General features: G+C 57.8%; 1 protein-coding gene across 1 annotated transcript; it reads left to right on the forward strand.

Moving 5' to 3' along the window:
* Positions 1-320: 320 nt before the first annotated feature.
* On the forward strand, positions 321-12,705 carry RABEP2 (rabaptin, RAB GTPase binding effector protein 2). Its single transcript, XM_049638495.1, has 13 exons — positions 321-576; positions 1,041-1,250; positions 5,357-5,505; positions 7,481-7,591; positions 7,679-8,026; positions 8,288-8,383; positions 8,476-8,574; positions 9,855-10,010; positions 11,077-11,254; positions 11,399-11,410; positions 11,503-11,558; positions 11,821-11,937; positions 12,369-12,705. Exons 1-13 carry the CDS (start codon positions 516-518, stop codon positions 12,468-12,470), a joined length of 1,695 nt encoding a protein of 564 aa, XP_049494452.1. The 5' UTR covers positions 321-515; the 3' UTR covers positions 12,471-12,705.
* Positions 12,706-12,803: the final 98 nt, after the last annotated feature.

Raw genomic sequence — 12,803 nt, forward strand, 5'->3', positions numbered from 1 at the left:
GAAAAGTTAAGCTGACCCAGCCCTGCCGCGGAGGTACAGGCAGGGGGTACATTACAATTCGCTGTAACGTAAGCCAGGCATCTGCAGCAGGGGACCAGGGGCCCATCTAGGGGCTGGCTGCGGGACTCGGGAGACACCGCGAGAGCTTCGCCTTCTTTAGGCTGAGGCCGGCGGGCGTCTCCGAGGAGGTGTAACTTGAGCAGAGTTTCCAAGGTCACGCGGAAAAGCCAGAAGACCTTTGATGAAAGAACTTCGGGGTTTGAAGGACAAGCGCCCTTCTCGAACATCGCTGCCCTGGAAAGAAGGCGGGGAGGGGCGGGGCCTGGAGCCGCGGCCGGGCTCCGGCTCGGAAATCTTCGGCCCAGGCTCGGCAATCAACCTCCAGCTGCGGCCTGGGCCTGGAGCCCGGGGCCGATCCGGAAACAGCCGAGCGGATCCGGAAACAGCCGAGGGGACCCGGAAGGGGTGAGCGCCGTCACCAGGGAGTGCTGGAACCCGCCGTTTGCGCGGAGGCGATGGCGGCAGCTGCGCCGGCGGTCGCGGGCGAGGATGGCCGGCGACGGCAACAGGGGGCCGGTACGTGAGGGCGCGTCCATGCACGCGAGGGGCGACGGAACCGGAGGCGGGGCCGAGCTCGGAGCCGGGGGACGGGGGTGGTGAGGGGAGCCTGGAGAAAGGGGCGGGGCCACGCCGCCGGGAGAGAGAGAGGGGGCGGGGCCTGCGGCCACCGGAGGAGGGGGCGTGGTCTGGCGGGGCAGTGGCAGGTGAAAGGTGGGGTTCGGGGAGGGGAGGGGCGGGGCCGTTGGAAGGGTCTAGCCTGGAAAAAGAGGGGGGGGGGGGGGGGGGGCTCCAAGCAGCACGTGGCACGACGAGGTGAGAAGGAGGCGGAGGAAGAGGCGGGGTCGGGAGCGGGGCGGGGCCAGGCGAAGGTGCGAGGATCGCGGCTGCGGTACTAGGTGGCGGGACTTGCAGATTTCGTAGTCTGGGGTATGGGGAACGTGGGAGTGATGGGAAAAGAAGTTGACCCCTGTCCTCCACAGCGCCGGACCCCCATTCCCAGGAGGGCGCGAAGGCTGAGGCCGAGTCAGAGGAGCTTGGCCGGCTTCGGGCGGAGCTGGCAGGCGCCCTGGCGGAAATGGAGACCATGAAGGCTGTGGCGGAGGTGAGCGAGAGCACGAAGGCGGAGGCTGTGGCTGCAGTGCAGCGGCAGTGCCAAGAGGAGGTGGCTTCTCTGCAGGCCATTCTGAAAGGTGAGGCAGGGACTCTTCCCAGACTCCCTGGCGGCCCCCTAAGAGGGAAATGCATGACAAGAAAGGGGTAGATAAGCTGTGGGTAGGTTAGCACGGCTGCCGAGCACAGGACAGGCCTAAGGGCCCAGAGGAAGGGGTCCCCCTTTCTGATTTGGATAGAGGTCCTGCCTGTGCTAGAAGCAGTTCTGTGACTTCACTAACTTTAGCTCCGAGCCTCTGCCTGTACCCTTGCCTGGTGTCATTTCTTGTCCCTCACCGATGACTGATCAACCCTGAAGATGAGCAACTTTTCAGTTCCTGGAACCGGCCTCATGTAAGCCCCTGGGCTTCAGACTCCTCTCTGGGCCCAGTCTCTGTGAGTCTAACCCTCCGGTTTCCTTCCTTCCTCAAGCACCCCTACATTTGCACTGTCTCACACATGTTCAGACTTCCCTCCCTACCTCCCATTCTCTGTACTTGAGATGCACCAGCTCACCGGGCCCCAGATCTTCCAGCCTCTGTTCTTTTTTTTTTTTTTTTTTTTTGTTTAACGTTTATTTATTTTTGAGAGAGTGAGACAGAGCATGAGTGGGGGAGGGGCAGAGAGAGGGGGGCACACAGAATCCAAAGCAGGCTCCAGGCTCTGAGCTGTCAGCACAGAGCGGCACAAGGCTCGAACTCATGGACCGCGAGATCATGACCCGAGCGGGAGTTGGATGCTTACCCGGCTGAGCCACCCAGGTGCACCCCTGCCAACCTCTGTTCTTATTTCCCCCTTGTCCTCTAGTCTGAGTCCAGAGTCTCTGAAATAGTCTCCAGCCCTGTCCCACCCCTCTGCTTCTGTGGCCCCTGCTGGAGTGAAGCTCTTGACAGCTCCCCTGGATGGTGCTCCGGCCTTCTCACAGGTCCGACTCTATAGTCTGGCCTTGACATTGGCTTCCAGAGTAAACTTCCTAAAATTCCCATCTCACCGAGTCATTTCCTTTTCTAACAACCACTGCTGGCTCCAGACTTCTCTGGGGCTGTACTTCCTGCATTTCAGGCGTCCACATAGCACCTGTGTGCCATGGCTGTCTCATACAACCTACTCTGTCATCTACTTAGTATTCGTTCTTTAGATAGACCGTTTTGTAAAAACTTGCATACATTTATTTAAGTTTGCTTATTTTTTTGAGAGAGAGAGGGAGCCAGAGCAGGGGAAGGACAGAGAGAAAGAGAGGGAGAGAGAGGATCGCAAGCAGGTTCTACACTGACAGCAACGGGTCGTGAATTCACGAAACATGAGATCATGACCTGAGCTGAAATCAGGAGTCAGATGCTTAACTGATTGAGCCACCCAGGCGCCATGCGTACGTTTATTTTAAAAGAAACTTCCATGATACCTGGATGGGTGCCTGGGTGGCTCAGTTGGTTAAGCGTCCGACTTGAGCTCAGGTCATGATCTCGTGCATGGTTCGTGAGTTTGAGCCCCATGTCAGGCTCTCTGCTGACAGCTCAGAGCCTGGAGCCTGTTTCAGATTTTGTGTCCCCCTTTTTTTTTGCTCTCTCTCTCTCTCGAAATGTAAATATCAAAAAATTGTTTAAAGAATAATAAAAGAAACTTCCATGGTACCTGGTTGACTCAGTTGGTAGAACATGTGACTTTTTTTTTTTTTTTTTGAAGTTCATTTATTTCTCTTGGGAGAGAGAGAGAGCGAGCTGGGGAGGGGCAGAGAGGGAAGGAGACAGAGAATCCCAAGCAGGCTCCGTGCTTTCAGCACAGAGCCCAACGCAGGGCCCGATCTGATTGCAGGAACTGTGAGCTCATGACCTGAGCCCATACCAAGAATCAGACGCTTAACCACCCGAGTCATCCAGGTGCCCTAGAACATGTGATTCTTGGTCTCAGGGTTGTTTGAACCCCACGTTGGGTATAGGATTACTAAAATAAATACGTCTAAAAAAAATAAGTAAGTAAAAAATAAAAGAGGCGTGCCTGGGTGGCTCAGTCATTTGGGTGTCCAACTTTGGCTCAGGTCATAATCTCGCGGTTTGTGAGTTCCAGCCCCGTGTCGGGCTCTGTGCTGACAGCTCAGAGCCTGGAGCCTGCTTCGGATTCTGTGTCTCCCTTTCTCTCTCTGCCCCTCCCCAACTCATGCTCTGTCTCTCTCTCTCTCTCACAAATATAAATAAACATTAAAAACAATAAAAAATAAAACTTCCTGTCTGTATAAGAGAAACCAAGGGTGTCCTAAATATGATAATACAGGTTTCCCCCACTATATAAAAGTAGAGCATTCCAATGGAAATTTTCTAAGCCAAAATAGCATGTAAAGTGAAGAAACAATTACCATTAATTGACGTGGAAAATTGTTCGAGTGGTCCCAGACCCAAAAAATAGCCCCTCTTAGGCTTTTCTGATCCTGTAGGAGACATTTGGCTAATGAATGCCCAAAATAAATGGAGATAAAAGCACGGATGACCATAGACACAGTTCGAAGCTTTGATGCCCCCAGAGGCTGAGTGTAGTGCCCTGGGAGCTTGCTGGGGCCACTCTGGCTGTTCCGGATATGTGCTGCCTCCGCCACGGATCCCTGTAAAACAAACACTACACGCTGTTTTCACTTTTTGTCTGTTTTATTTGTTTATTTATTTTTTGTAAAAGTGAAAATCTTTGATTTCTCCTGGTAAAAGCAGGTAGTAATGTAGGATTATTGTAAAAACAAAGTGGTATAATGTGAACTTTTGAAAAGTGGGGCACACCTGTAGTTGTCACGGTCACGATCATCATCCTAGTTAACGTTTATTGAGCACTTACTGTGGGCCAGGCTCTGAGTTAAGTACTTTTTTTTTTTTTTTAAGTTTATTTTTTTTGTCGGAGAGGGGCAGAGAGAGAGAATCCCAAGCAGGCTCCGTGCTGTCAGCGCAGGGCCCGAACTCACGAACTGTGAGATCGTGGCCTGAGCCGAAGTCGGACGCTTAACTGACAGAGCCACCCAGACGCCCCTCACATAAAAGGTTTTTAAAAAGCCTTTTTAAAAAACGCTTAAAACGGGGTGCCTGGGTGGCGCAGTCAGTTAAGCGTCCGACTTCAGCCAGGTCACGATCTCGCGGTCCGTGAGTTCGAGCCCCGCGTCAGGCTCTGGGCTGATGGCTCAGAGCCTGGAGCCTGTTTCCGATTCTGTGTCTCCCTCTCTCTCTGCCCCTCCCCCATTCATGCTCTGTCTCTCTCTGTCCCAAAAATTAAAAACACAAAAAAAAAAAAAACGTTAAAAAAAAAAATTAAAAAAAAATAAATAAATAAAAAACGCTTAAAAAAAAAAAATTTAAAAAGTGGCCCCGTTCCACCCACCATCACCTCTACCTCCCACTGACCTGTAGGATAAATCCGAACCCTTTGGTAGGGCGTGCACAGTCTCAAGAGCCATGCCCTGCCACCCTGTCCCCGCTTTCCAGCACGTCTCTGCGGGGGCCTTCACCCCAGCTCTTGCGACATGCCCACCGTGCCCGCGATACACCATCTACTTTCCCACCTCTGAGCCTCTGCTTGCACCGGTGCTGTGCTAATGTGTCCTTCTTTCCGCCACCTGCTGGTGTCCTCTCGTGGCCAGGCAGGCGGAGTGAAGAGCTCCGTGCTCTAGGATCCACAAACCCCGGAGTGGTCTTCTTGGGGATGTTCTCCCGCTGCTTTGTCACTATTTCCGCAGCTTCCTTCCCCGTCGGAACGTGGGCTTCTGGCGTCCGGGTTTGTGATCGATTCGTTTCTCTAGTTCCAGAGCCCCACGCGGAGTCTGGTCCAGAGTAAGAACGTACTACTGTCGTTGGAGGTTGATCGTTATTGGTACATATTAACAGGAGTAGATATCGTCTCTTCAGCATTTGTTATGCACCGGGAGGAGGGCTGAACACCTTCCAGGTGTCATTTCATTTGATAACCCAGCGGGGTAATCGTAGTGTCCCCACTTTGCGGCAGAGGACCCCGGCGCAGAGGCTCACGACCCGGGGCCGTCTGTCCACAGAGCCCACAGTCTCCATCGCTCCGGTGAATTGCCTCGCAGAGAGCGGCAGTGATAGAGCACCCCCTCCTCACCCCCAGGGAGGGCCAGCGCGCTGACCCTCCCTCTCCGCTGCCCTTCCTGCCCCTCCAGACTCCATCAGCAGCTATGAAGCCCAGATCACTTCTCTGAAGCAGCAGCAGCAGCAGGACTGTGAGGAGAAGGAGCGGGAGCTGGGGCGCCTGAAGCAGCTGCTGTCCCGGGCTCACCCCCTGGACTCCTTGGAGAAGCAGATGGAAAAGGTTGGGGTGACCTCCCCCGGCCCCAGGATATAGAAAGATGCTGAGGCAGTCAAGGTGACCACGGGGCACAGGGATTGTCGGGCAGATCGTTGGGAGCAGGGCACCCAGTCATAATTCTGGGTGTGGCATGTACTGGCTCCAGACTTGGCAAGGTCCTGGCCCTGCCACTTTCTGGAGGGCTGGCCAGGTTTGTTTACCTCCAAAATGAAGGAGATCGTGTAGGCGGAAGGGAGCTGACACTTCAGGACAGCTTTCATACACAAGGCACTGTGATAACTGCGGGCCAGACCCCGTCTTTCCCCTGAAAGAGAGCTCCGTTAGACCCATTTCACAGATGAGTAAGGTGAGGTTTGAAGGAGTTCAGTGGGTCTCCCCAGGCTGTGCGCATAAAAAAAGCAGAGTGGGAATTTCAAAACCTAGGCAGTCTGGTTCTAAAATGTTTGTCTAGGCGGTCTGGTTTTTGTTCTTAATCTCTATGGCGCATCGCCCCCCCCCCCCATTACTACTGGTGTCATTAACAGGGGGTGGGAGCTGATTTGCTGACCTTTCAAAGCAAATTCGCATCGTTCCCTCATTTCATGCACGAGGAAACTGAGGCTCGGGAAGTGTAGTAACCGGCCTGGGTAGAAAGACAAAATCAAAATAGGAGTCCAAGAAAGGAGGCTTGTGACGCACGGCTTGCAGGCAGAGGCTGCTGCTTGTGCTCGAGTGTTGCTGGGGAGCAGTTACACAGGGCGGTGAGGGAGAGGGCTCTGCAGGGTGGAGGCCTGGTGCGGCGAGCAGAAGCACAGGGGGCCTAGAGACATGGCAGTTCAGCCCCGGCCCGCCTCCTGCGTCCTGCCGTCGTCCACCCAACGCATGGCATCCGCACAGCGTATACTCCCGGGCTTCAGATGGGACCGAAGTGTTTTGTCTGGGCCACGCGGGCCTCCCCGGCCTGTTGCAACTGTTCCCGCAAAGGATTTGGAGGGTTAAGCTGAGCTTGCTTGAGACAGGATTTTGAGTGATTCAAGAGGCAGAAATGGCATGGATTGGAAGAGGATGGGTAACCGGCAGATTTCAGTCTTGGACAGCTGGGTAGGTGACCTAAAGCCCAGAGGAGGAGAAATGTTGTCGTGAGTGGTTCAGATTTGGCTGTACTTGGATAGAGGAGCCTGTGTGACATTCAGGGATGGCCAGAGACCATTGCCTTGGCTGTGCAGGTTCAGCAGGATCCCAAACCTGAAAGCAGACCAAAAAGAAATTGCTAGCAATGTGGGGGTGATGGGACTAAAGGACGTACAAGTTAGGATGAAATTTGAAAACCCAAACCAACAGTGGCTTAAATAAGATAGAAATTTATTTTCCTTACAGTCCACAGGTAGACATTCCAGGACTGATGCCAGGTCAACAAGTCACTAGGAACCCAGGTTCCTTTTAGGTTACTGTCTTGCCGTAGGTAGCTTATTGCCTCATGGCCCAAGATGACTGCTGGAGTGCCAGCCATTATGTCCACATTCTAATCGTCGAGGAGGAGGGGGAGGAGTAAAGAAAAGCCCACCCTCTCCCTTTAAGGAGTTGCCCTGGAAGTTTGCATTTACATCTCCTTTGCTGGAACTTGGTCGAGTGGCCATGCTTAGTTACAGGGAAGGTGAGAAACGTGGATGGTGTTGTAGGATTTAGGGCACGCGCTCAACTATCAATGCAAGCTTCTGTGATAAAAGAAACAACTGAAAATGGATGTCGGGGAAGGAGAGAATGAGCGAGTGGGTACCAGGAAGATAGTCGCGACTTTGGCTTCTTTACCTGCCGTGTGACCTGGGCAAGTCGCATAAGCTCCCGGAGCCTCTGTGTTTTTCTCTTTAAAATGGGGAGGCCCGGCACCCTCTTGGGAGGATCAGAAGGGCTGACGAGCTTGGAGAGAAGGCTCAGAACAGACCCTAGGGGTCCAGTAGTCGGGAGGGGGACGGCTGCTGCCCAACCTCCCTTCCTCCAGGCCCACGAGGACTCGGAGAAGCTTCGGGAGATCGTGCTGCCCATGGAGCAGGAGATTGAGGAGCTGAAGGCGAAACTGCTCAGGGCGGAGGAGCTCATTCAAGAGATCCAGGTGAGGGGGCGGCCGGGGGGTTGCTGCGGGAAGAGGGGGCGCCGCAGGACCCCGGCCCCCCAGCCTCTTCCCTGCCCCTTCCCCTAGAGACGGCCCCGGCCTCCCCCTTCCTTACACGGCTCCGCGGAGTTGCTGCCCCTGTCCCGGGACCCGTCGCCCCCGCTGGAGCCTCTCGAGGAGCTGAGTGGAGACGGGGGTGCGGCGGCCGAAGCCTTCGCCCACAACTGTGACGATAGCGCTTCCATCTCTTCCTTCTCCCTCGGTGGCGGGGCCGGCAGCACGTCCCTGCCCCGCAGCCGCCAGGGCCTGAGCCCCGAGCAGGAAGAGACCGCCTCTCTGGTGTCCACGGGCACCCTGGTCCCCGAGGGCATCTACCTGCCCCCTCCTGGTTACCAGCTCGTCCCGGACAACCAGTGGGAGCAGCTGCAAATGGAGGTGAGTGGAGGGGGCGGAGCGGCCTGCCCACGCGCTCGCATCCACCTCCCCCTTCCCCGGATGCTCCCCGGGCACCCCCTGTGTCCACCCCTGGAGCTCGAACTGGGGCTCAGGCAACAGAGGCAGGGTGGCCGGTTGAGAGATGCCCGCCCACCCCCCCGACCCTCACCCCACCGAGATGTAGAAGGCAGGCCCGAGGGGCATGGTGAGGAGGGCAGGCCTCCGCTCGGAGGCTGAGACCGAGGCCGGCATCCGTGGCAGGGCCGGCAGCTGCAGAAGGACCTGGAGAGCATCAGCCGAGAGCGGGACGAGCTGCAGGAGGGTCTGAGACGGAGCAACGAGGACTGCACCAAGCAGGTGGGCCCCGCTCTGCCGCGGCCCCAGCAGGGCCCCCCGGCGGCGGCCTGCCTCCCGGCCCCGACCTCACCCTCACCTCCTTCCACCCACAGATGCAAGTGCTCCTGGCCCAGGTCCAGAACTCAGAGCAGCTGCTGCGGACCCTGCAGGGGACCGTGAGCCAGGCCCAGGAGCGGGTTCAGCTGCAGATGGTGAGGGCTGGGGGCCGGGCACGAGGGAGAGGAGTGTGACGGGGATTGGCCGAGAGGGGCACGTGGAAAGGTCAAGGCACCTGTCCTGCCCCGCCCCCCGGCGGCTCAGGCTGTGCCCTGGAGTTGGTGTCGGTCGGGCGCGCCAAGGGTTTCCAGGGCACCGGGCGCTGCGGTCAGAGCAAGCGTTCTGCGTTCGCACGGGGCCCCCCCACGCACCAGCTCGGTGATCCTGAGCCGACCCCACGAGCTTGGAGCCTCTGCCTCGGCTCCTTGAAATCGAGATGGTGGGACCTGGCGTGCACAGTCGTGCGGCTTAAAAGCAAGGCTTGCAGAACCGGATACTCCCCGAGCCCAGCCAGGAGACGTACATGATTCTCCCGGGCCAGGTGTAGACAGGAAGGCGCGCTGTGGCCGAGCCGAGAGGACCGCAAAGGGCGCCGCTGCCCCTCGGCTCTGTGACCGGAGCCACATGGGAATGCGGGCTCGGTGCTGCCAGGTTTTCTGATTTGTCAAGAGAAGCCAGAAGCCTGGGTATTTGCGTGCTGTCTCCTGACGTTTAAAGTTGACAACTAATTAAAAAAAATTTTTTTAACGTTTATTTTTGAGAGAGAGAGTGCACGCGCGTGTGCATGCGCAAGTGGGGGAAGGGCAGAGAGGGAGGGAGACACAGAATCGGAAGCAGGCTCCAGGCTCCAAGCTGTCAGCACAGAGCTTGACAGGGGGCTCGAACCCATGAGCCGCAAGATCATGACCCGAGCTGAAGTCAGACACTTAGCCGACTGAGCCACCCAGGCGCCCCTAAAGTTGGCACCTAATTGAAGCTTAAAAACAACCAAAAAAAAGTACGGACCGAATAAAACACTCGAGGTGGCCCGCCACTTGTGACCTCCAAGCCACCGAGGCAGGTGTATAAAGGGGATGCCTGGGTGGCTCGGTCGGTTGAGCATCTGACTCCTGATTTCGGCTCTGGCCGTGATCTCACGGTTTGTGAGTTCGAGCCCCACATCGGGCTCTGTGCTGATGGTGCGGAGCCTGCTAGGGATTCTGTCTGCCTGTCTCTCTGTCTCTCTCTGCCCCTTCCCATTCATGCTCTCTCAAAAAAAAAAATTAAAAGAAGAGTGTATAAGAAGCTTGGGCGCCAAAGGCACTTAATAAAGGGTGCTTCTTCCTTTCTCAGCAGCGGAGGGTGTCAGGAGGGGGGGGGGTCAGGGTTTGGCCTCACGGGGCTCTGGCGACACCCTGTCCCCCTCATCCCCCTCCTACTGACTATGCATCCCCAGGCAGAGCTGGCCACATCACACAAGTGCCTGAGCCACGAGGTAAAGCGGCTGACTGAGGAAAACCAAGGACTCCGGGCCGAGCAGCCGCTGTCTTCAGCCCCCCGGGGCCTGGAGCAGGATGAGGGTCACGAGGAGTCACTGCCCAGCTTGGTGCCGGTAAGGGGAGTGTGGGTGCTGACAGCCCGGGGGCCACCCTGCTGGCCCTTATCCTCCACGCATAGCAGAGCATTGGCCTGAGACCATACCCCCTTCCCAGCCTCGGTGTAAAGAGAAGATGAGTTGCAGAGCGCTTGACGTGAAGGAGGCAGTGATTTGACTGTTGTTGTTGTTGTTGTTTTTTAATTTTTTAATGTTTATTTTTGAGAGAGAGAGAGAGAGAGAGAGAGACAGAGCGAGAGTGGGGGAGGGCAGAGAGAGAGGGAGACACAGAACCTGAAGCAGGCTCCAGGCTCCGAGCTGTCAGCACGGAGCCCGATGTGGGGCTCGAACTCACAAACTGTGAGATCACGACCTGAGCTGAAGTTGGACGCCTAACCGGCTGAGGCACCCAGGCACCCCTGGTTTGTTATTTTGAAGTGAGAGCCACAAAACTGAATTCATCGTCATCTTGGTTTATTACCAAGCTGTGTTCGTTGACTGTGTTCGCCAAGTTGTGCGTGGCTCTGTGGACCGAGTTCATTAGGAACCTGAAGGTCACCCGGAACCCTTGCCCACCCTGAGAGCTACGGCCTCTGTCTCCTTCCGTGCGCCCCCGTAAGCCCCTGGGTTCTGTTTCTGCCGTCCTGACCTTTGATTGAACTGAGGGTAATCCTACAACTGGGTGTCCCCATGGGACTGTGGGGGACTCTCAGTGTCTCTGAGATCCTGGTGGATCCCCTGTCGTTCTCTTGCTCTCTTTTGGTATCATTTTTGTTGTTCTACATGCGCGTCTGTCCAAATAGCGCAGTGCTTTTGTTTTCTGAGCATTACAAAACGGTGTCCCGCTCTAGGCAATTTTCGGGAACTTTCTTCCCTCAGCGCCGTGCCGGCGGGTCCCTCCAGCCCTGGCGGTGTGGCCGCTGTAACGTGTTCACTGCCGGCTCTGTCCGTCCACTCTCCTTGGGAGCGGCCACGGGGGTCCTTTCCCCTTTTCAGTTCCCTCCCGCCGTTCCTTTGTCCCCTTCCCCGCCCCGTCCCCATCGGGCTGCTGGCCCGCCGGGCAGGTGACCGGCCTCCCTTGCAGGAGCTGCAGCAGCTGGTGCACCACACGAGGCAGGAGGCGCGGGCCCAGCAGCAGGCCCGGGAGCACGAGGCTGAGCGCCTCCGGATTGAGATCGTGACGCTCCGGGAGGCGCTGGAGGAGGAGACTGCGGCCAGGGCCAGCCTGGAGGGCCAGCTGAGGGTGCAGCGGGAGGAGACAGGTGAGGGCGGAGGAGGGGAGCCGCCCCGGCCTCGCCCCCGGGGAGGCTGACCTCCCCACAGGGGAGCACCCGGGCAGCAGATGGGGAGAGAGAGGAGACCACGTAAGAACAAGCCTTGACCTCTCTTTTTCCCTTTCCATGCAGAGGTGATGGAGGGTGAGTATGGGCTGGAGCCTGGCCCGGGCGGGGGGTGGGGGCAGGGCAGGGAGGGTGCGGGCCTGACGTCCGGCCCCTGCCTGACTTCCCAGCCTCCCTGTGCAGCCTGAGGACGGAGATGGAGCGGATCCAGCAGGAACAGAGCAAGGTGAGGCTGGACTCCGGGGCCAGACTCCGTGACGGCGGGAGGGGCGGCAGCGTGGAGACCCCCGCCGGCCTCTCCCGCCCTTTCTGTCGCCTTTAGGCCGGGTGGCAGGAAGGCCCCGAGGTAGCCACCGGGCTCCGGCCTCACAGAAGAGGTCAGGGTCAGGGACGGTGTGGAAGGGGCACCCCTGGCCAGGCATCTTGTTTCCTTGGCCGCACGCCGTCCCATCTGGTGCCAGCCCCAGCTCTGCGTCCTGTCCCCCCAGGCCCAGCTCACAGACCTCCTCTCAGAACAGAGGGCCAAGGTGCTGCGGCTGCAGGCTGAGCTCGAGACCAGTGAACAGGTGCAGAGGGATTTTGTACGACTGTCCCAGGCCCTGCAGGTACAGTGTGTCCCCTTCCCATCAGGCTGGCATGATCCAGGTGGCTTGTTCTAGATCCTGCGAGGACAGCCTTCCAATTAGGGGAGTTCCCTTCCTCTTCCCGAGGCCGGCATCCTCCTCTCCTCTGAGTTATTGCCCAAAAGAAATTGAAGGCCGTGTGCGTCTGTCTTTGGACACGTGGAGTCCTTGGCCCAGAGCCTGGCATGCCACGTGTGGCATATTGTGTCAGCCCCACCTGCCCAGCCCGCGCTGCATCAGGCCACTCTGTCAGGACCCATTTCTTCCCCTGGACCCACTTTCACTGTGGGTTGGGAAGATGGGGCGCCTGGGCGTACCGGTCCCGGGCCCTCGCCCCTTGGAGGGCTGGCAGGTGGGGCGGGGGCTACGTTTCCCCGCCAAGCACCCTTCTCCTGCCTCGCCGGGCCCCACAGGTGCGCCTAGAACGGATCCGCCAGGCCGAGAGTCTGGAGCAAGTGCGCAGCATCATGGATGAGGCGCCCCTCAGGGACATCAGGGACATCAAGGACACCTGAGGGGCTAGCACCCACCCACCCCGGGGGAGACTGCCTTTCCCCACTCCTGAACCAAGAGGCCTGGGCTGTGGGGGTCTCGGGATAGTGTCTTCATCCTCTCCAAGCCTAGGGTTGAGGTGCCGGGGCCGCCGCTTCCCTGTCTCTCTAGCGCCTCCTCCCAGGGGCGGCTGGCCTCCTGCCCCCAAGGATGACACCCGGGTGGAGTCCCAGCCCCCTCCGGGAACCAAAGGTGCAGGCTTAGCCCTGCGGCCTCCCGGCTGCCATGCTGCCTCCTGGGTCCTGGTCCTCCTGCCGCCGTCTCCTGAGCCAGAGTAATAGCCACATCGCTTCCCC

Source organism: Panthera uncia, chromosome E3 (genome assembly GCF_023721935.1).
Source record: "Panthera uncia isolate 11264 chromosome E3, Puncia_PCG_1.0, whole genome shotgun sequence".
Classification (NCBI taxonomy): Eukaryota; Metazoa; Chordata; class Mammalia; order Carnivora; family Felidae; genus Panthera; species Panthera uncia.

Bases quoted from the DNA above. Each gene is read 5' to 3' on its own strand.
- RABEP2 (XM_049638495.1), top strand. From the start codon at position 516: ATGGCGGCAGCTGCGCCGGCGGTCGCGGGCGAGGATGGCCGGCGACGG. The intron at 10,011-11,076 runs GTAAGGGGAGTG...CCTCCCTTGCAG, and splicing joins CACTGCCCAGCTTGGTGCCG to GAGCTGCAGCAGCTGGTGCA. The intron at 11,559-11,820 runs GTGAGGCTGGAC...CTGTCCCCCCAG, and splicing joins TCCAGCAGGAACAGAGCAAG to GCCCAGCTCACAGACCTCCT.